This window comes from Aethalodelphis obliquidens, unplaced genomic scaffold, assembly GCF_003676395.1.
Source record: "Aethalodelphis obliquidens isolate GAN/ISIS:26980383/991018 unplaced genomic scaffold, ASM367639v1 scaffold46, whole genome shotgun sequence".
In the NCBI taxonomy this organism is placed as follows: Eukaryota; Metazoa; Chordata; class Mammalia; order Artiodactyla; family Delphinidae; genus Aethalodelphis; species Aethalodelphis obliquidens.
The window spans coordinates 12364789-12385033 of NW_020837990.1; the positions used below are offsets into that span (position 1 = coordinate 12364789).

The 20245-nt window shown below is 39.3% G+C and overlaps 1 protein-coding gene across 6 annotated transcripts in view; it reads right to left on the reverse strand.

Moving 5' to 3' along the window:
- The window catches only part of SIK2 (salt inducible kinase 2), a 132073-nt gene extending 124928 nt beyond the window's left edge, over positions 1-7145 (reverse strand). For all 6 annotated transcript variants that reach the window (XM_027082341.1, XM_027082344.1, XM_027082346.1 and 3 more), the window contains exon 1: positions 6853-7145. In XM_027082341.1, coding sequence (XP_026938142.1) covers positions 6853-6987 — 135 coding nt within the window. In that variant the 5' untranslated portion in view covers positions 6988-7145. The remainder of the gene's footprint in view (positions 1-6852) is intronic.
- Between the last annotated feature and the right edge of the window lie 13100 nt (positions 7146-20245).

A 20245-nucleotide genomic window follows, 5' to 3' on the forward strand; every position in this document is an offset into this window, starting at 1 on the left:
CTTACCATATAATTAGACCTCTGAAATTAAAAAAGTGAACGCACTTTTCAAGCTTATACATTAAATCACAGGTAGAATCAGAACATACCAGCCTATTGTTTGATTGAATAGTGATTGTGATTGAGTGGTCTACAATGAAAGGGTTTCTGAAAGCAGTAATAAAACTGACATGGAGTTCTCCAGTTATCCTTTAAGAATAAATAAACTTCTTTTCCAGTTTAAAATTTGACTTTTAAAATGTAAGAATTTACACAATAAAATAAATCCTCATTAAAATTTAATCTGACTTTTATAATGGTGTGTAAGGAAAAGAGATTGGAGGAAAGGTAAATGTCACTACACTTTTAGATCCATAAAAATTGAACAGAGAATTTTTAAGACTATAAAACGAAGTGATTAAAAATAATCTATCTTAGGGCTTCCCTGGTGGCGCAGTGGTTGAGAGTCTGCCTGCCGATGCAGGGGACACGGGTTCATGCCCTGGTCCAGGAAGATCCCACATGCCACGGAGCGGCTGGGCCCGTGAGCCATGGCCGCTGAGCCTGCGCTCCACAACGGGAGAGGCCACAACAGTGAGGGGCCCGCGTACCACAAAAACAAACAAACAAACAAACAAAAAATAATCTATCTTAAAAAGTACTTAAATAAATCAACAAAAAGAAAACTCAATTAAAAAAACTGGCCCAAAGACAAAAAGCAATTCACAAAAGAAATGTAAACAGTCATCTTATAAAACTGTAATCAAAGTAAATCAAAGAAATGCAAATTCAAATAAAAATATTGTTTTTCCCTATCAAACTGGGAAAGATTTAAAAATTATGTATTCTTCCTGACAAAAATTACTAGGTACTCCTATTTTGGAGGTAATTTGGCATCTCATGCCATCAGATATGGATGTAAGGACATACTCCCTGACCCAAGAATTCCACTGCTATGGGATTACCCTGAGGAAATAATCAGATAGATGCACAAAGATGTATATACAGGAATGTGCTCTGAAATATTATTTTAGAAAGAGAAACAGCAAGAGAGAGAAATAATCTAAATGTTCAATAACAGGAAATTGATTAAATGAAATACAGAGAGTCAAATGCAAGGATATTATTTAACCATGCTTTTAGACATTATTTTTTTAAATGGGAAAATGTTAATAACAGATTTAGTAAAAAACACAGATTATATGTATAGATGACATCAATTTTATTTTATATATATATATATAAAAAATATATGTGAATAGCTAAGAGTATATGAACCAAATATTAACAGTGGTTGTCTCTTGGTCTGGATGGTGGAATTAAAATAGGAATGTTTATTTTCTTCTTCAAGTTTTTCAACAATGTCTACAAAGAACATACATATCTTTTGTAATTGGGGGAAAAACACATAAATACTATGTTTACTTTAAAGAAGAAAAAACAAATTTTCAGTTTAATTCATCCAAGATTCCCATGTTAACCTGTTTAAAGTATTTTTTAAATGTTTTTTAAAATGAAAAGTTTCTGATGAAATTCCCAAATGTAACCATCTTTCACGCTTCCAATAAACTCAAACTGGATATATGGGCTGCTTCTCTTTGAAGGGTGAGAAGGCATTCTCCACAAATGTCCTGTATAAAGGAACTTTTACATAAATGACATATTTTAAAAATATGGAGGTGGAAAGTAGAAGAGGTATTAGGTACACTAAAGAGGAAAGAAAGATATCTTAATGAATTTCTGGAATCCATTTGGCTCCAAGGAAATGAATCTGCCATCAGTAGTGGGCCATAAATCAAATAACATCATGTGAATCCAGGAATCGAGGCCAGTTTCAGTTATTTCCAAATAAATGGTTTCTTAATTGCCTGATGACTGGGACAGAATTTCCCAGTGGAATTAAAAGCAGAATGCATGAAACCCTGTTAAGCATTTCTACAGAATATAAAAATTTATACAACTCGTATTTTGCATGTTTGTCTCCCCCTCCTCCCAAAGAACAGATCATTCTGAACAATATGTAGCAGAATAAACTTGACAAATTTTACTTGTCTGGAGTGCCAAGAAACTAAAGAACAATTTCTAGTAAAGCATATATGTTCCATGAAAAATCTAATTTTTATTTCAACACACAGTTAAAGATCATACATAGGCCTAGATACAAACATTACTGGTTAACTTATTTGGTAACAATTCCTCCTGTTGCACATAGTACAGCTGCTTCTTGACATCTGGAATATTTTATAGAACAAGATTAACACCAAGACTACAGAGAGGAGTCTTAAAATTTTAAAGCAAAATATAAAATTCAAATGTATTAAAAAATTGAGTTATCTTCCTCAAGAAATACCATAATCAGGGTGTAATATGCCCTTCTTTTGTTTCTACCTTTGCTCTAAAAATGCAATTTTGTACTTAACTATTTGGAAAGCTTTAAAAATGCTTACATTTTAAGGTAGTAGTTAGTTTACGAATTATGCCTAAATATAAAAGTGCCCAAATGCACACAGAATGATTTTCAGTGAAAAAAGCAGTTTTTGAAAGTCCCTTGCTATGCTTTATATTCCAGATTTTCTTAATTATAAGTAATACCTACATGCCATTTTAATAAAATAATTTTCAGAATCTGTGTGAAATATCTTTAAGATTCCATGGACCACACATTCATATGCTCTTTAGCCAAGCAACACAAGAGGTATGGTATTGAGGAAAACTCAATTATCACAGAAAAGGTGTGAAAATAACTAATGATGGTTTTCTCTGGGTGGTGATATTATAGTTAATTCTTTTCATTTATCTTCACTTTTAAAAATGTTCAATAATAAACATGATAGATTTGATAATAAAAATACACTATTTCTTTAATGTAAAAACAATACCTTCTTACTTGGTAATTTCCCTTCTAGGAATTTACCTCCAATCTCTCCCCCTTAAAATAACTGAAAATGCAGATACAGAGTTATATACATAAAAATTATTCACTGCAAATTATTTATTGTAAGTGAAAACTTGAAACTGCATAATGTTAAATAAGAAAACTGTTAAGTAAAATAGGATTCATCTACAAGGTAGAACATTATGCAGCTATTAAAAATGTTTAATAAAGTTATATATAATAAGCAAAATGTTTAGGCTATAATGATAAGTGGAAAAAGAAGATACAATTTATATAAGCATATCTACCATGTGATCTCATCTATGGGGGAAAAAAAGCATTAAAAAAAAAAGAAAGACTGGAGGGAAATATACCATAATGTTAAGAATGATTTATTTCCACTGAGGGAGGAATTACACATGTACTTTTCTGTGCACTATATTCTTCTTGATATTTTCTACAGCAAGATTATGTTTCTTTTATAGAGACAAAAAAGTTTAAGGGCACAAATGACTTTTCTGAAATTTTATTTAAGAGACAAAAAAACAACAACAAAAAACTAGTCATATGCTTAGTTAGAGGGAAAAAGTTCTTTACTAGTGCAGTATTAATAAAATACACTTCTCAAGGACACTCACAGCATAGCAAACTAGCAACCACTACTGCCTAAAATAGTTTAACAGTCTAAATGCTACTATTCTTTTTCCATTATGTTAATTTTATAAAATTAGCTACTCTAATTCATAAATCACAAACCAATACTACAAAGCTTTTATGAAGTATTATATTAAGAAGCTGGATTCTACCATCACCTGCCTTCCCTTTTGTGTGTAAAATTTACATAGAGATCTAACATTAGAACACTGCTTCAGATGATGATGTAATTATATTTCTTAAACAATGTTAAGCTATTTGATAGATTAGACCAAAATGAAGATCTCTTTTGTCTACTGATTTTTTTTTTCCACCTAAAAGGCAGTATTGGATCTCCCAAGCTCTGTGAAAATACATCATTTTTCAGTGATACAGAACAAGAGACGGAGAACCAATTAAAAATAAAAGGGTCCAACTGTTCATCACTTAGCTGTTCAAACTGAACCCTAAAATTTGCCTGGAGTTCAAACTTGGGAAAAAAGACCCTTACATTTTATTTTATTTATTTTTTGCGGTACGCGGGCCTTTCACCGCTGTGGCCTCTCCCGTTGCGGAGCACAGGCTCCGGACGCGCAGGCTCAGCGGCCATGGCTCACGGGCCCAGCCGCTCCGTGGCATGTGTGATCTTCCCGGACCGGGGCACGAACCCGTGTCCCCTGCATCGGCAGGCGGACTCTCAACCACTGCGCCACCAGGGAAGCCCAAGACCCTTACATTTTAAAACACACAAACTAATACTGATGTCAGTGCATACTATATTGAAGAAATCTTTCTAAGCAGTAAGTATAATCATATTTTATTGATATTGTTCTTTATGCCATATTAATTGTTCTCACTATAATTACTGTATGTTCAGCAATGAGAACCTCAAATAATGTTAAACAACACTTTAAAGTTTCCACTATCCATCTTACTTATAGTATTTGAGGTAGTTGTTGTATTTATTAAAGATACAAATATTTACCCAGTGAATAAAGATAAAAAATACTGCTTTAAATCCTCATTAACAAATAGCAAACTACAGTAAGAAACAATTGCATCTGTGCTAAACAATTCTTAACGAAAATTACCACAAAAGTTCACAGAGCAACTTTATAAAACTTGACATGTACAGGAACTTTTCTCTTCATCAATGCCTTGCTATCTCCCTCACCCCTCTCATCTTTAATATCTCCAGTTACAATAAATTACCACAACACTCATACCCACCCATCTTAAATTCACACTATTTCTTTTTAAATGTTAAGAACACTTTCTTAGAAAAGCAACGATAGATGGGTTCTACGGACTAGAAATTTAGCTTTTACTTTAAATCATTTTACACAAATATACTATGCACACAATTCAGGATCTGAGTGCTCTTTCATGATCTGACCTGTGCCTTCAATTACAAATGCGTTGATCTCACTGATAGCCAAACCATGATACTACTCCACACTGCCCCCTAGCCCTACAAAATATATCAGTTTAAAAGTTACGGTTTGAAAGGACAACCTCAAGAAAAAGTGTCAGTCACTTATCAGCTCCCCTTAAGCAGTTCTTAAATAGATACTATATTACCTAAATTTGACCTAATAAGTAACAGCTGACAATTAAATCTTTCAATTAATACTTATAAGAGCTGATGAGAAAAAAATGTTATGTGCTGATGGGTTTGGAATTCAACCACCTAACAATCTAGTTCAAAAGTTCTGTAGAAGTCCTTTGTGAAATTTGTTTGATTTTTAGAGTCATTAAGCAAGGACCCATATAAAAATACCCATTACAAATGCCTTCTTTTCACGTAATTAAAGGGCAAATAGCATGGCATTGGGCCATCGTTCTTTGGAGGAATGGAATTAACTTCTTTCTTCGTTTTTAAAAATGCTGGGATCAGATTAAGTAATCTCACTATAGTCACATTATTTATCAATACAAACTTAACCTAAATTTCTAACTCTGGTAAATTTGTGAGAGGAAAATTTGTGATTTTGGTCCTGATGCTAAAAACATAAGCCGGATTTCGGCTGCCTCCGGATAAGCAGGGGAGGGCAAAAAGTGAGGATGACACAATGACATATGCCCCTTCTTTTTGGAAATGGAATTCTTCACATTCAGCAAAACTTCTAAGAACAACAGCTACAAAAATCCCTCTAGTTTCCAAATGTCCTTTACCTTACACAGCCATTCTGAAAAAGAATTCTACGTTCATATCCGAACTCTGGTACATTTCGCACTAATAAGGGGAAACACTGAATAGGATGAAAACTGGAAGAAAGAAAAAAACTGAAAAAGGGTGAAACTCCAGAACAACTACAATGAGGCACAGTAGAGTACGTCAAAAACACAAGGTTTTATTCTAAAGAACGGTTTTGTTTCTACCGTTTTTCTAAAGTATTTAATTTGCACGTCTTAAAATAGAGACCCTGAGGAGAGCAGCTCGAAGCGGTGAAAGGAAGGGGGGGCGGGTTAGGTAAGAACAGAGACTTGCGAGAAAATATGTGCGGTGCATTAGAATGTGCAATGGAGGGGGGGATGCTAGCTTCACCGTCAGGAAGCAGTCGAGGGCTTTATGAGTAGAGAGGCAGAATATGCTGCGGCTTAAGGAACGCGTACTCACAGCCAGAATGCACACCTGGTAAAGGGATAACCTAGGATAAGAAAGACCAACCCACCAACTGTGCAAATGCAGAGATGACCATTTTAACCAGCTCTATTGTCTGGAGTAATAGGTGGAAATGCCTCAGGCACGAGATCAAACTAGCCTGACACTAAGTCAGAGATACTGTCTGGCAAAAAGAGAAAGAGAAGATGGACAGTGGCGGCCCGGGCATTCCCGGCCAGTGGCCCCTTCCTCGCGCGGGGGAGGGGCGCCGGGATCCCGGGAGCCGCGCGAAGCCCAGTCCGGGGAGTCCGAGCACAGGCGGTCCCCTCCTCGGGGCTGGCAACGTCTCTCACCGCGCAGCCCAGGAGCACGGAGACTTCCCCTCCCACCCCACCCCCAGCTGAAAGCAGGGAAGACGCGGAACTTGGGCTCCAGAGCGGAGGCCACAGACCAGGTCACGGCTCGGGTGGGAGGCTCTGGGTGAAATTCCGTGTGGCCACGGTGGTGGCCTAGGAAAGGCAAAGCCCCTGCTGGTCGGGCTTCCAATCGGACGACACTGGGGTCCGGGTGACGCGGCCCCGGTCGCTGCGGCGCTCACCGACCCCTGGACCTCCTGGGTCCTCATACTCCCAGGCCCTCTCGCCTCAGCTAGTGACCCGGCCTCTCGGATCTCCCCAGGCCCCCGCTGCGGCCGCCCCTCTCGGTCAAGCTCCTCTCCAGAACCCTCGCCTCGGACGCTCCCGCCGAGCCCCGGGCCGCACCTCCGTCCTGGTGATCCGGTGTCGCCCCAGCTTCACCACGGCGAAGTTGCCTTTCCCCAGCGTGCCCTCGATTTCGTAGAACCCCACCCGGACCGGCCCGCGCTGCAAGTGCCTCGGGCCATCCGCCATGACCATGCTGGGCCCCGCTGCTAGACACTGCGGACTGGAGCGCGGGCTGGAGGGCGGCGGGCAGGCTGCCTGGCTGCTTAGCTCCGCTCGGGCGACGGCCGCTCCGCTCACTCCTTCGCTCAGTCCCTCCCGCTCCGCAGGGCCCAGCCAGGCGCGCGCCGCCGCTGACGTGCGCCGACGTCAGGGGGCCGGGGAAGAGGGGCGGGGGCGGGACTGGGCCTCGATTGGTCACCATGGCGACCGGAGCACCGCGGACGTCCGCGGGCGGGCGGGTGTGAGGGAGGGCAGATGGGCGGGGCCTGGACGGCGCGTTTCTTCCGGGCTCCGGCGCCCTCCATGCTCCCCGTTGCCTCGCCGCTGCCAGGGGCGGGATAGCAGCCCGGCCCGCCCAGATCCTCGGCCACCCAGCCGAAGGGCAAGAGCGAGCCCTGGTGGGCGGAGCGGAGGGCTGCAGAAACCTGGGTCTGGCTCGGGTCTCCTTACCCCACCCCGGCGTTCCCCGCCCACCCGGGGACCTTCCCGCCAAAACCTCTCACCTATGACTACTGTGCGTCCTAAATTTGGAAAGGGCAAAGAACTGTGGCTGAGCAATGCATTGCTCACAGGCTCCTTTCTTTGTATCCTTTTTCATCTGTTTCTATATAAATCCCTCCAAATTTGATGTCTCTTAAGAATCATTCTGACAGCATCGCGGGCGCTTGTAGACTCACAGAATGTCAGCGTTGATGAGACCTTGGAGATCACCTAATCCAGGGATTTGAAGCCTCAAATGGGCTTTGGAGACCGAACCCCCTAAAATGTGTGCAATTTTTTGCCTCTTTGAGCTTGCCTCTGGGGAGATGGGACTATAGTTTTATCAGATTCTCAAACATGTTGGTGACCGGGAAAAGGTTAAGAAATACTTATTTAATCCAATTTCTTTTCAGATGAGGAGTCAACCCCAGGGAATGCAAGGAATTGCCAAAGTCACACAGGTAATGCTAGAATCAGGATTGCATATCGCCACACCAATCTTCCATATGGTGACCCAAGGAAACAGATAGTGTTATTTTAATATTTTGAAACATATTATGTGTCCTTAGACCTTGGTTTCTAAATGCCAGTCTCCAATAAAAAGAACCAGACTCTGGAGAAATGGCTGATTCCCAGACAGAGGGAGGGAAAGTATAAAATGCCCTTGAAAATCTTGTCCCATAAAGCAAGATTTTCAAAGAATGATGAGGATGTGTCAAAAGGAAACAGGAGGGCTTCCTTGGTGGCGCAGTGGTTGAGAGTCCGCCTGCCGATGCAGGGGACACGGGTTCGTGCCCTGGTCTGGGAAGATCCCACATGCCGCGGAGCGGCTAGGCCTGTGGGCCATGGCCGCTGAGTCTGCGCGTCCGGAGCCTGTGCTCCGCAACGGGAGAGGCCACAACAGTAAGAGGCCCGCGTACCGCAAAAAAAAAAAAAAAAAAAAAAAAAAAAGGAAACAGGAGCCAGTTTGAAGGTAACTCTACTTACCCATCTGGGACAATTTGAGCATCACGAATGAATAATGATGGAAATGGATTATAACAATGAATTTAAAAAAAAAGAATCCATGGGAGCTTACTTGTTCTTACAATGTTAAATAAGTATTGGGAGGGGGGGAAGAAATGACAATTCTTGATAGTGGAATGTCAACTAATATACATACCAGAAATGATGAAATTAGGAAATCACCATTTTTCAACCATATAGTAGTAATTGACTCAGATAGAATTATCAATAGATGTTAAAAATCATTGGGTGAAATTTTGCTGGGGAAAAGGATGTTTACACAATCTCAAAGTATCCTCAGATTTCTTATTCATTACAAAGGGATAAAAACAGTACTTTCAGGGTGGAGAAATCTCACACACCACCATAACTAAATGGTCAAAGTTAATGTCACCAATTATGGGACAAAATGACATGATGTACCTCCTGATGTAAGGTACTGAGAAGTATACAGTATCTCTTTTGTAGTATTCCTGTCAAAAATGCATCTTCTGAATCTAATCACAAAGAAACAATCAGAAAAAAATGCAACTTGAGAAACATTCTATCCAGCCATTGGTCTGGATCAGTGTCCTGAAAGACTGTGGAACTGTTCTAGATTTAAGAGATTAAAGAGACATGTCACCAAAGGCAATATGTGACGCTGGATTGGGAGAAAAGCGCTAGAAAGGAATATTTTCTATTAAATTTGCCTATGGATTGCATATTGGATATTATTTATTTATATAAATTTATTTATTTATTTTTGGCTGCATTGAGTCTTCATTGCTGCTCGTGGGCTTTCTTTAGTTGCAGTGAGCAGGGGGTGAGGGGGCTACTCTTCCTTGTGATGCGCAGACTTTTCATTGTGGTGGCTTCTCTTGTTGCGGAGCACGGGCTCTAGGTGCACGGGCTTCAGTAGTTGTGGCTCGCAGGCTCTAGAACACAGGCTCAGTAGTTGTGGTGCACAGTCTTAGTTGCTCCACCACATGTGGGATCTTCCTGGACCAAGGCTCGAACTTGTGTCCCCTGAATTGGCAGGCGGATTCTTAACCACTGTGCCACGAAGGAAGTCCCAATAGTATCATTTAAATGTTAAGCTTTTTCAATTTTATGCTTGTGCTGTTGTTTTGAAAAAGAGTACCCTTATTAAGAGATACACACTGAAGTATTTAGGGATAAAAGTTTTGTTATATGTGACCTGCTCTCAAATAGTTTAGGAAAGATAGATAAGGCAAATGTGGCAAAATGTTAAATTGATAAATCTAGGTAAAGGGTATATGGTAATTCATGGTATTGTTCTTGCAACGCTTCTGTAGTTTAAAATTTTTAAATTAAAATTAATATATATTTGTATACATTTTATTTCATTAATCTTATGTTATTATTTTACTTTATTTTATATTCTTTGTGTAAGATCGTCTGGCTCTTGGGACCTCCACCTGCTCACTGTGCTTCTGCCCTTCACTGTTCTTTTTTATTATTTTATTTTTATTTATTTTTGGCTGTGTTGGGTCTTCATTTCTGTGCGAGGGCCTTCTCCAATTGCGGCGAGAGGGGGCCACTCTTCATCGCGGGGCGTAGGCCTCTCACTATCGCGGCCTCTCTTGTTGCGGAGCATAGGCTCCAGACGCGCAGGCTCCGTAGTTGTGGCTCACGGGCCTAGTTGCTCCGCGGCATGTGGTATCTTCCCAGACCAGGGCTCGAACCTGTGTCCCCTGCATTGGCAGGCAGATTCTCAACCACTGTGCCACCAGGGAAGCCCTTGCTCTTCACTCTTCCTAAGCAATACCTTATTCTACTGTGAGTTATGTTGTTTGTAAAAGTGAGAAGGAAATTGGGGCCGGGGTTGAGGAGAGGTGATTATAAGACTGATGATCGCTGGCAGTAGTATATGAGGATTCATCTAAGTAGACCAGGAGCCCACATATGTACCCCAGTCAAAAATAGTTCCTGTATACCCTTTTTCCAATTAGATTAATGTGTTTTAATTGCTCTGTGAATGGGTTCCTTTAGGAATCTGATGAAAAGCTACTTACTTAACCAAAAAATACACATAGAGACCCACTAGAGCTAACAATCTCCTTCTTTTGAACAGAAATTAAGTATGTCTTTTGGACAGAAATTAAGATTCATTTCTATCTGATTATTTTAATCAGATAATCAGGCCAACTACCTCCTTGTGCAATCTGGGAATAAGACTTGATTTGGGGCTGGAAAGAAGAGAAAGGATTGGCAGTGAATACCAAAAGGTTTCTGGCAAACCAGAGTTCAGTGTGAGGGTGCTAAGTGTCTAGAAGTTAGAGAAAGAGAGGCCAGAGGTGGGGGAGAGGTCGGAGGGGCTGGGCCAAAAAATAAATCTTGACCACCTGGAAATGCAGTGGGGTGGCCACTGAAAATTACTGGTAGGTTGTCAATGTAACCCTGAAGAAGTACATGTGGACTGTTAGAATATTGCAACCTTGGAATACATGATTCAGCTCTGTTTCCTAGGTCCCAAAGATCTTCTCCCTCTCCAGTTTCAACCCCGTATGTCTCTTATGTGCTTTTGCTTCCATTAATTGATAATTGTATACAGTTTAGCAATTATTAATATTATCCAAGTTTTGCTTTCCTCTTGCCTTTTTCTCTCTTTCTTTTTTCTCTTCTTTCCTCTTTCTCTCTCCCTACTCCACCCTCCCCCCCACCCCCACGCACACACACCACCACCACCCTGCCCCTTGGGAAAAAGAATAAGGAAAAAGGGAGAAAAGGGAAAATAAGAGAGGCTTCATACAATTCCCACCTTTTTCATCTCCAGTTTTTGTATCGGTGAGGTAGAGTGCTCTAGTCATCAAATTTCCTATTTGCTTGGCCTTTAAAATGCAACATTCCCAGCTAAGGCTGTGAGTCCACTATATTTGCCATTGAGTTGCTAAAAAAAAATGTTAAGATTACACTTTAAAAAGCAAAAGTATGTACTCATAGAACGAATTAAGAAAATGGTGAAAGTCTGAGATAAGAATTAATTCTATAACATACTTAGAATAAAATGGACTTAGAATAAAAATGTGGAATGGGAGAGGAGTTAGCAAAGAGGTAATGAAAGAATAATTTGAAATATGAGGAAAGAAAACTTCGTGGCTCATAGTGTTGTACATACTTTGCTGAAGCAGATCCCATGAACTTGAAAAACAAAATAGGTATCGTATGTTTCCTTGATCATGAACAACATCTGCATTTTTACTGTTTGATCATTTCAGGACCGAAGAAAAGTCAATACACTGGTAGGCTCAGGCCTGAATTTAGAGTTAGTTCAAATCAAAAATTGGTGAAGGCTTTATTAAATAACTTTGCTTAGAAAAAAATAGATTACAAAGCTAGAATGAATACTTTGTTTTTTATATTACAGAAGGCAGAAAGTACATCAGAAAAATCCAAATCACTGACCTGTGCCAATTATAAGTACTTGTTATTATTATAAAATACAGGTATTCCTGAAATATGCATAAATCTGTCAGGTTAATGAACATGTGGGTGCCACTATGTTTAAGGTACCATTATGGAAATAAACTAGAGGACTGACATTATTTAAGGAAAGCTTTCTTTGGCTCTTTTAAGGGATGGGTAACCATGCCCTGGTTTTAACTTTTTCAGTGTGGTTTTAGCTGTGATGAAGCTTCTCTAAATGAAAAAATGTATGGTTCTCTCTAAACTTTTGAAATAATTTCAAAAATTTTGTGTCTCCTCCCAGATGACAGATTTCCTTAGGATCTTAAATTTTAAAGGGATCTTAGAATCATATGAGTTCATCTTCCCATCTGATACAGAAATCCCTAGACACTTGACAGATGGCATCAAGCCTTGGTTTACTGTTTCATACTTCATGCTTCACTACATGTCTCACATGTAATCTATGTGGGACAGTTCATATCAGTAGAAAATATTCTTTCTTCAGTTCTCCAAGCAAAACATTCCTAAATTCGCTAGCTAGTTGACTATGTTTCTAGCCCACTACTCTTTCTTCTTGTGCTTCACTGGACTCTGGTTTGTCAAAGTCTCTCTTAAAGTATCGTTCCCAAAACTGAATGTGGTAACCCAGGCACAGTCTAAGCTGTATCGAATACTGGCCATTGACTAGTCCCTCCTTTGATCCAGACACTCTGCTGGTACGAGTGCAGCCAAAGATTGTGCTAGTTTTCTTTTTTAGCAGCCACAGCCTACAGTTAAGATTAAAGCCAACTTAAACCTCTGGGTCTTTCAAAATAACAATTATTGTTACCATTTTCTTGGGTAATTGCTTTTTTAAAAATGTAAATGGAAATTCTGATAGTTAAAATGTCATCTTGTTGATTTTACTGTTCCAGATAATAAAATTATTTTGATTCTTCACTCTGCCATCTATCATGTTACCTAATCTTAGTTCTCTGAGTCATTTACAAATTCTACCATCATTTTCTATGTCATTATTGCAGTCATTATTCTTTGTATCACCACTCCTAGTACAAGTGTATGGCTCATAGTAGGTTCATAACTGGATTGGTAAACTAGTGAACAGGGCAAAGCCTGGGCCCGACTTTTAGAGCTTGTCACTAGACATCTTCTAATTTGACTTCCAACAATTTATGCGTCAACATTCACTTGATTTGAATTTTCATATAACCATGAGTTCCAGGAAGATCCTATGTCTAGTACTGCTGGGGTAAGATTTTAAAGAGGGTCCTCAACATTCTAATACCAGTGTTTCAATATATAAACTACCCCACTCTCAGTTAATTTTCCTTTAGTTCATTCTTTTCTATTATTGCAGTATTTTACTAATCTTCCTTAACCCCACTAAGTTGTGCACTTCTTTGAGGGTAAGGATCATATCTTAAGTCATTTTTTAAATTCCTTTAACTTTTCAGCAGAATTCAACAAATGCCGTTTAGTTTGACATTTATTGCGTTTATGTGCTATGCACCATGGTAGACACTGGGGATGCAAACATGAATAAGGTGCAGTCTCTCTCCTTGAGAATTTATGGTTTAGAATGGGAACTCTGAAATCTGATAGCCGAGGTATAACTTGTAGGTCTACTACTTACTAGCTGGTGACCTTGGGAAAGTTGCTTAGCCTTTTTCTGCCTCAATTTCTCATCTGTTAAACAGTCCACCTGCCTCAAAGGATTACTATGAGGAGGGTGGATACATAAACAAATACTTAAAGAGGTGAGAGTTAAGAGGTTTGCACAGGGAGCTCAGAGGAGAGTTGATTAAGTTTAAAGGTTCGCAGGAGAGGCTTCTAAAAGATGAAACTTGAGTTGTAAATCCTACTAAGAGTTAGCCAGCTGAAAAAAGATCGGACGAGCATTTGAAGACAAAACAGCATGAGCAATGGTCCCGAAGGTATGAAGAAACAAGATGTGCTCAGGTACCTACCATCAGTTGTGAATGTCGAGACTCGATGAGAGTGTCCACAGATAGAATGGGAAGATACGTGGGACCAGGTCATGGAGGGCTCCTTCTTCCCCTTCTAGACAGACTGCTGCAAAGTTGCAGCTGGGCAGGAAACTGCTGGAGCGATGGATTCCAACTGTGGCAGCGATGAGATGTAAGGATCGGGAGAGGGATGCTGAAGATTGCTACCAGGTTTTTAACAGGAGTGAACAGATGTAATCAGTTACTGAGAGCTTACCATGTGCCATTCACTCTGCTGGGCACTAAGGTGGGTGAAATAAGGACCCAGCCCTCAAAGAGCACATAATCAATTTCATTCAGACATTCAGTCCTTATTTCTCTAATACATATAAAGATACTCTGAAAGCCTGTTAAATCATTGTAGAAATCAATATATATTATGTCTGTCTACTGAAGCAAAATGAGTTGTGCTAGGAGTCAGATATTCTGCCCTGCCATTTACAAGTTCTGGATACATAATTCTGGAGCTTGGCGAGGAGATCTAGGCTGAAAATTTAGAGACTTGAGGGCACTGATAGTTGAAGTCAAGGATGTGGATGGTATCATGCAATGGGAATATCAAGATTGAAGGAAAAGATTTTGCAGCTACTTATTGCCTTCTGCTAGTCTAGTCTCGGAGCCTATTACTTACAGCTCAAGGAGATAAGCCCACAGATTCATGGGGGCCAGGTTTTGAGTTTTTGCCATTGTGACTCATCTCTTAAGGGAATAAACCTTACAAGTAAGTAAAGAGTCATTCTTTTCTAATCTTCAGTCTTGGAAAGTGTGTTATATTATGAAAACTGGCACTATATTAGCCTCTAACTTACTAGTTCTTTTTGGACCTGTTCTTTTTGGTTTCGTAGGTATATTTTAGGAGCTGTGAATATGTAAGTTTCAGTTTTTAAATATAATCATATCCAAATTTGGTGACTATTAATTTTAACCTAACCTTAGCAGATACTTTTAGATTAAGTGTTTGTTGAATTTAAATTTCTTATATTTGTATCTACAAAAGTTATTTTAAAATTTGCATTTATTTTTGGTCTTCAAGACTGAGGAATATATTCATTTGCTTAGTTCCTGGTCTAAAGATAATAAAATACAAAAACAAGCCAATTAAAAACTCCCCCCCTACCTCCCCCTCAAAAAGAGTTAAGGAGAAGACAGAATCCTACAGCATTTGTTTAGCACTCACAGGAGTGGGCAAGGAGGAGAGGCCAGAGAAATAAAAGGAGAATGGATCAAGATGGGAAAACATTTTTTAAAAGTCTAGGGAAAAGAGAGTTTAAAGGAGGAGAATTTCAAGAAGAAGGGAGTACTTTCAATCTCTGAAAAGATGTCAAGCAAGATAAAGATGAATTCATTGGATTTAGTCATGAAGAGATAATTGATGATCTTTGCAGAGGATTTCAGAGTACTGAGGGCGGAAGCCAAACTGGTGTGAGTGGGAAGAGGTGAAGAAGAGTGAATGTAGACTGTTCTTTCAAGAAATTTATCTGTGGAGGAACGAAGATAGAAGAGGATGCAGAATCAAGAGAAGTTTTGTGTTTTGTTTTATTTTTAAATGGTAGAAGTTGAGCATTTTTGGAAAGAGTAAGAAGAGAGAAAAATTGAAATAAAGGTGATTAGAGATCATCTATGGAAGGCAATGAAATCTTGAATGCAAGAGTCAGGAGGTGAGATGCCTCCTTTACTCTGATGTGGGTGGGGGAAGGAAGCAAGGGCAATTTTGACTGCAGGTAAGTAGGTAGTTTGCAGTCCAGGAAGTTTACTCTTGGAATCGGTTTCCTCTGTGAAGTAAGAAGCAGATTATCCGCAGTGTTAGAGTGGGGCATTGGAGCATATAGATGAGTTGTGAAAGTTTGAAAAAGCTGCTATGAGAATGGGAGAGGAAATTGATCAGAACACATAGAAAACTTCCTGAGCAATAAGAATCTCCAGCTGAAGTGAGAAAAACATGAATTGGTAGAAATACCAATCCACATGGTCATGGGACTTTTTGTAACCATGTTTGGTCGCCTGGGTGTCAGATTGCTACAGGGCTTAAGCTTGCTGAGTGGATCCTACAGAATGTCAAGGGAGTTGAGGATTTGGCAAGAAAAAACACTGAAAACAAGTATCATGTAGTCGGGATAGAGAAAAAAGTGAAGATAAGAAAAGAAAGGGAGACTGATGGGCAAATGGAGGGCTCAAGCGTCTAGAGCATAAATGAGATGAGAGTAAGGACATGAAATTTCTTGAGAAGGAGTTATGTCTATGCTAGTATATTTGAATGAGATATTATTTTAGGTGATCCTAATATCCAGGGGATATCCTCAAGAATGGATGATTAAAGTGAAGAGGAATGGTCTACCTCTTTCCCCACTGTATTCCCAGTTACTTAACACAATGCCTGGAACACAGTAAGTTTTCAGTATATATGTGTTCAAAAAATGAATAAAAATTCTTTATTTTCTACTTCGCAGTATATTATACCAATTCTCCTCTTCTTCACATATTTCATTAGTTAACTATAATTATGATAAATTCTCTAAAGGAAAACTACTGCTTGCTATGAGTTTGTGTAACATGGGATCCTGATTCAGTCTGGGGGGTTGGGGGTCAAGAAGTTTTCCTAAGGAAGTGACATTTAAGGTGAGAGCTGAAGAATCAGTAGGAGTAAGCCAGGGGATGACAGGTGGGGAGAGACTTACCAGTGTAAGTAAAAGATTTCTGAATATCTTGAGGTGGGAAGAAGCTGAAAACATTCCAACTGAATAGAAGAATAGAGATAGAGGCATGGGGCTGAAAGGGTAGGTTAGGACCATATTACATAAGGTCCTATAAATCATGAAGTACATTTTGATCCATTAGACTTAAAATGGGAAAAGTTGACATGCTATTGTTGTTGTTAGCTTATAAGCATGAATAAGAATTATAATGTTATATGGATGTGTGATTATACGCAGTGAAATTTGAAAGCTGAAAGATTATATTTGTCTAAAAAGTCTCCTCCAGCAGCCTACGCCTTTCTACACAACCTTATTCTTTTGGATTAAACAAAGTAAATGAATAGCCTTCCAAAAACCACTATAGAAATGCACTTTTGTTACCTGGAGAGAAAGTCTCTAGGCCTCCTTCTACTCTGCTAGTCTCATTTTTTTCCATTAGCTTCATGATTGGGTTAATTCGGTGTTTGCATAGGGAAAAGATAAGCATCATTAATGGAATATGAAGACCATTAGGAATAGCAGAGACCTTTGGCTGATGATGGGAAAGGGAGGCTCAGGTAGGCAAGCGTTGTAATGGAGATTTTGAATATTGGGCTGTCCCGTTGCACCTAAAGTTCCAGAGTATACTTGTTTCACAATTTTGTCTAATATAAACCTATGTAAAACCTCCAATTTTGCCAAGGTAGAGAATTACCACAGGCTGGCTGCTGACCCCAAGATCAATCTCAGAGGAACTGTAGGAAATACTGGGGAAAAACTCCAGAGAAATCCCCAGGGACAAGGAAGTCTGTTTTGAACTGGTGTGTGTGTGTGTGTGTGTGTGTGTGTGTGTGTGTGTGTGTGTGTGTGTGTACATCTGAAGCCTAGGGCAGGAGAGTTGTGTGGAAATTAGCGATAGAGGCTCAGACTGCTGGTCTAAGTGTCCTCAAGAATAACAATCAGGGCAGAACAGAAGCCAGAGTGTGGAAAACTGGTGGGGATTGATGGACCTTGAATGTTTACTCACACCTCCCTCTACCCTCAACTCCCTCTAGCACCTAGGAGTACTTCCTTTTAAGGCTGCTTCTCCTTGAGGGGTGGAGGGTGGGATGGGTTCTAAAAACAGTGCCTTGATCTTAAGAGTTATTTGGTGGCATGATACACAGCCTGAGCAATTAATTATGTAGTCTGGTGCTTGGAGTTCTCCACTTTAATGTTATCCCTTCCCCTCTCCTTGATCTCACTGGATGTTGACACAGACTGGGGTATGCCCTTTGGTCTTTTCCCGTACCAAATGCTAAGACAGAACAGCTGATAGCATCAGAGAAATATATGCTTAAAGGCCAAGGTAATGAGATATCTCAGGAGAAAAACTACTTGAAAAGAAAGCAACAACCTGGATTACAGATGCCACCAGAAAGCAAATATGTTAAATCCAATGGTTAACAAATATAAAATAAGCATAATAAATAACTGATAAGGAAATCATAAAAGTCAAGAGGAAATACTAGGCATGAAAATTATGTTCATAATAGTAGAAAGAACAGAGATGGATGCTAGAATAGATGTAGCTGAAAAACAAATTAGTGAGCTAGAAGATCAGATTAAAGAGCTCTCCTGGAAGGAAGAAAAGAAGAATAAAGAAAAAGAATATATGAAATAAGGCTTCCCTGGTGGCACAGTGGTTGAGAGTCCGCCTGCCGATGCAGGGGACACGGGTTCGTGCCCCGGTCTGGGAAGATCCCACATGCCGCGGAGTGGCTGGGCCCGTGAGCCATGGCTGCTGAGCCTGCGCGTCCAGAGCCTGTGCTCCACAACAGGAGAGGCCACAGCAGTGAGAGGCCTGAGTACCCCCCCACACCAAAAAAAAAAAAGAATATATGAAATAAAAGCTAAGAGATAAAGAAGATTGAATTGGAATGTGAACTTCAACTCACAGAAAATAGGAGTGTCAGGAGAAGAGGAAAATAAAAAGGAAGAAGAGGAAATACTTGAAGAAATGGAAATAAATTGCCTAGAATTAAAGAAAGATGAATGATGATGTTATGCAGTTCCAAACAAGAGCAATAAGAAGAAACTAACCCTGGCAATATTATAATGAAATGGAAGTTTTACAGGCAAAAATAAAATTCTAAAATTTTCTAGAGAGATAGAGCAGATCAATCACCAAGGAATAGGAATCACCAGGATCTCAGACTTTTCATGAGCAAAAAGAAGATAATGGTAATATTTTTAAAATATTGAAAAGACAAAAGAACATTGAGCCTAAATTTATATCCAGCCAAATTGTCATTTAAATGTGAGGGTATAATAAAAATATTTTCAGGCACATAAGGTCTCAAAAGGTTTGTCACACAAAGACCCATATAGAAAAGAGTATTGGAAAAGGTCCTCAAATAAGAAAAGAAGCAAATCCAGGAGATGCTACTAGAGGTGTATGACATAAAGATAATTAAATACTTGGATAAAGTTTGGTGTTGTCTTTCAAAAACTACCAAAGACCAAAGAAAAGAAAATGAGAAATTATGTCTACCATAACCTAGAGTTAAGTTCTACACAATATCAAAAGGTGGTGTCTTTAAGTTAGACACTTTTTTAAGATAGAAAAAAAAAAACAGAATAAATTTAAAGAAAGTAGAAGGAAGGATGAGTAAAATAATAGCAAAATTAATGAAATGGAAACAAAAATAACAATACAGAAGATCAACAGAGCCAAAAGTTGATTCTTTGAAAAAACTAATAAAATAGGCAAGCCTGTGGCAAGAGTGATCAAGGAAAAAAAAGAAAAGTAATTTAAAAACTAGTATTTTCTTATCATCTTTTAATCTCAACTTTAAAACCTCAGGAGTCTGGAGCATGAATGAGATAAGAGCAAAATATGTCAATGTTATTGTTTGTAATATCATCTCCACACTATAGAAATGCATTTGAAGAAAATGAAATGGACAACTTCCTAGAAAAATATAATCTACCAAATGAATTAAGAAGAAATAGAAGACCTTAATAGTGCCATAACTTTAAGAAATTAAAGTAATTTAAAAAATCATCTCACAAATAAAACTTTAGGCCAAGTGGTTTCGCAGGCAATTCTACTAAACTTTCAAGGAACATACCATATTAAACTTAGTACAAACTGTAATAAAGACTAGAAAAGGAGGGAATACTCCCAACTTATTTATGAGGCCATATAATCTTTTTTTTTAACCAAATAAAAAATAAGATCTCTCTCTTTTTTTTTTTTTTTTTTTTTGTGGTATGCAGGCCTCTCACTGTTGTGGCCTCTCCTGTTGCGGAGCACAGGCTCCAGACGTGCAGGCTCAGTGACCATGGCTCACGGGCCTAGTCGCTCTGCGGCATGTGGGATCTTCCCGGACCGGGGCACGAACCCGTGTCCCCTGCATCGGCAGGCGGACTCTCAACCACTGCGCCACCAGGGAAACCCTAAAATCTCTTTTTAAATTAAAGAATCCTAATGACTTTGAGGTAGATGAAGCTGTTATCAGATAATGAAGTAATTAGGTGTAAGATATAAAAATAACAAAACTGAGAGAAAGAAAGCACTGATTTGAAATTACCTTCTTTAAGTTTGGATGGAAAATTAAGAGCACGTCCAATTCAAAGTTCTAGGCATAAAATCCAGGTATGTCATGTGGTGGA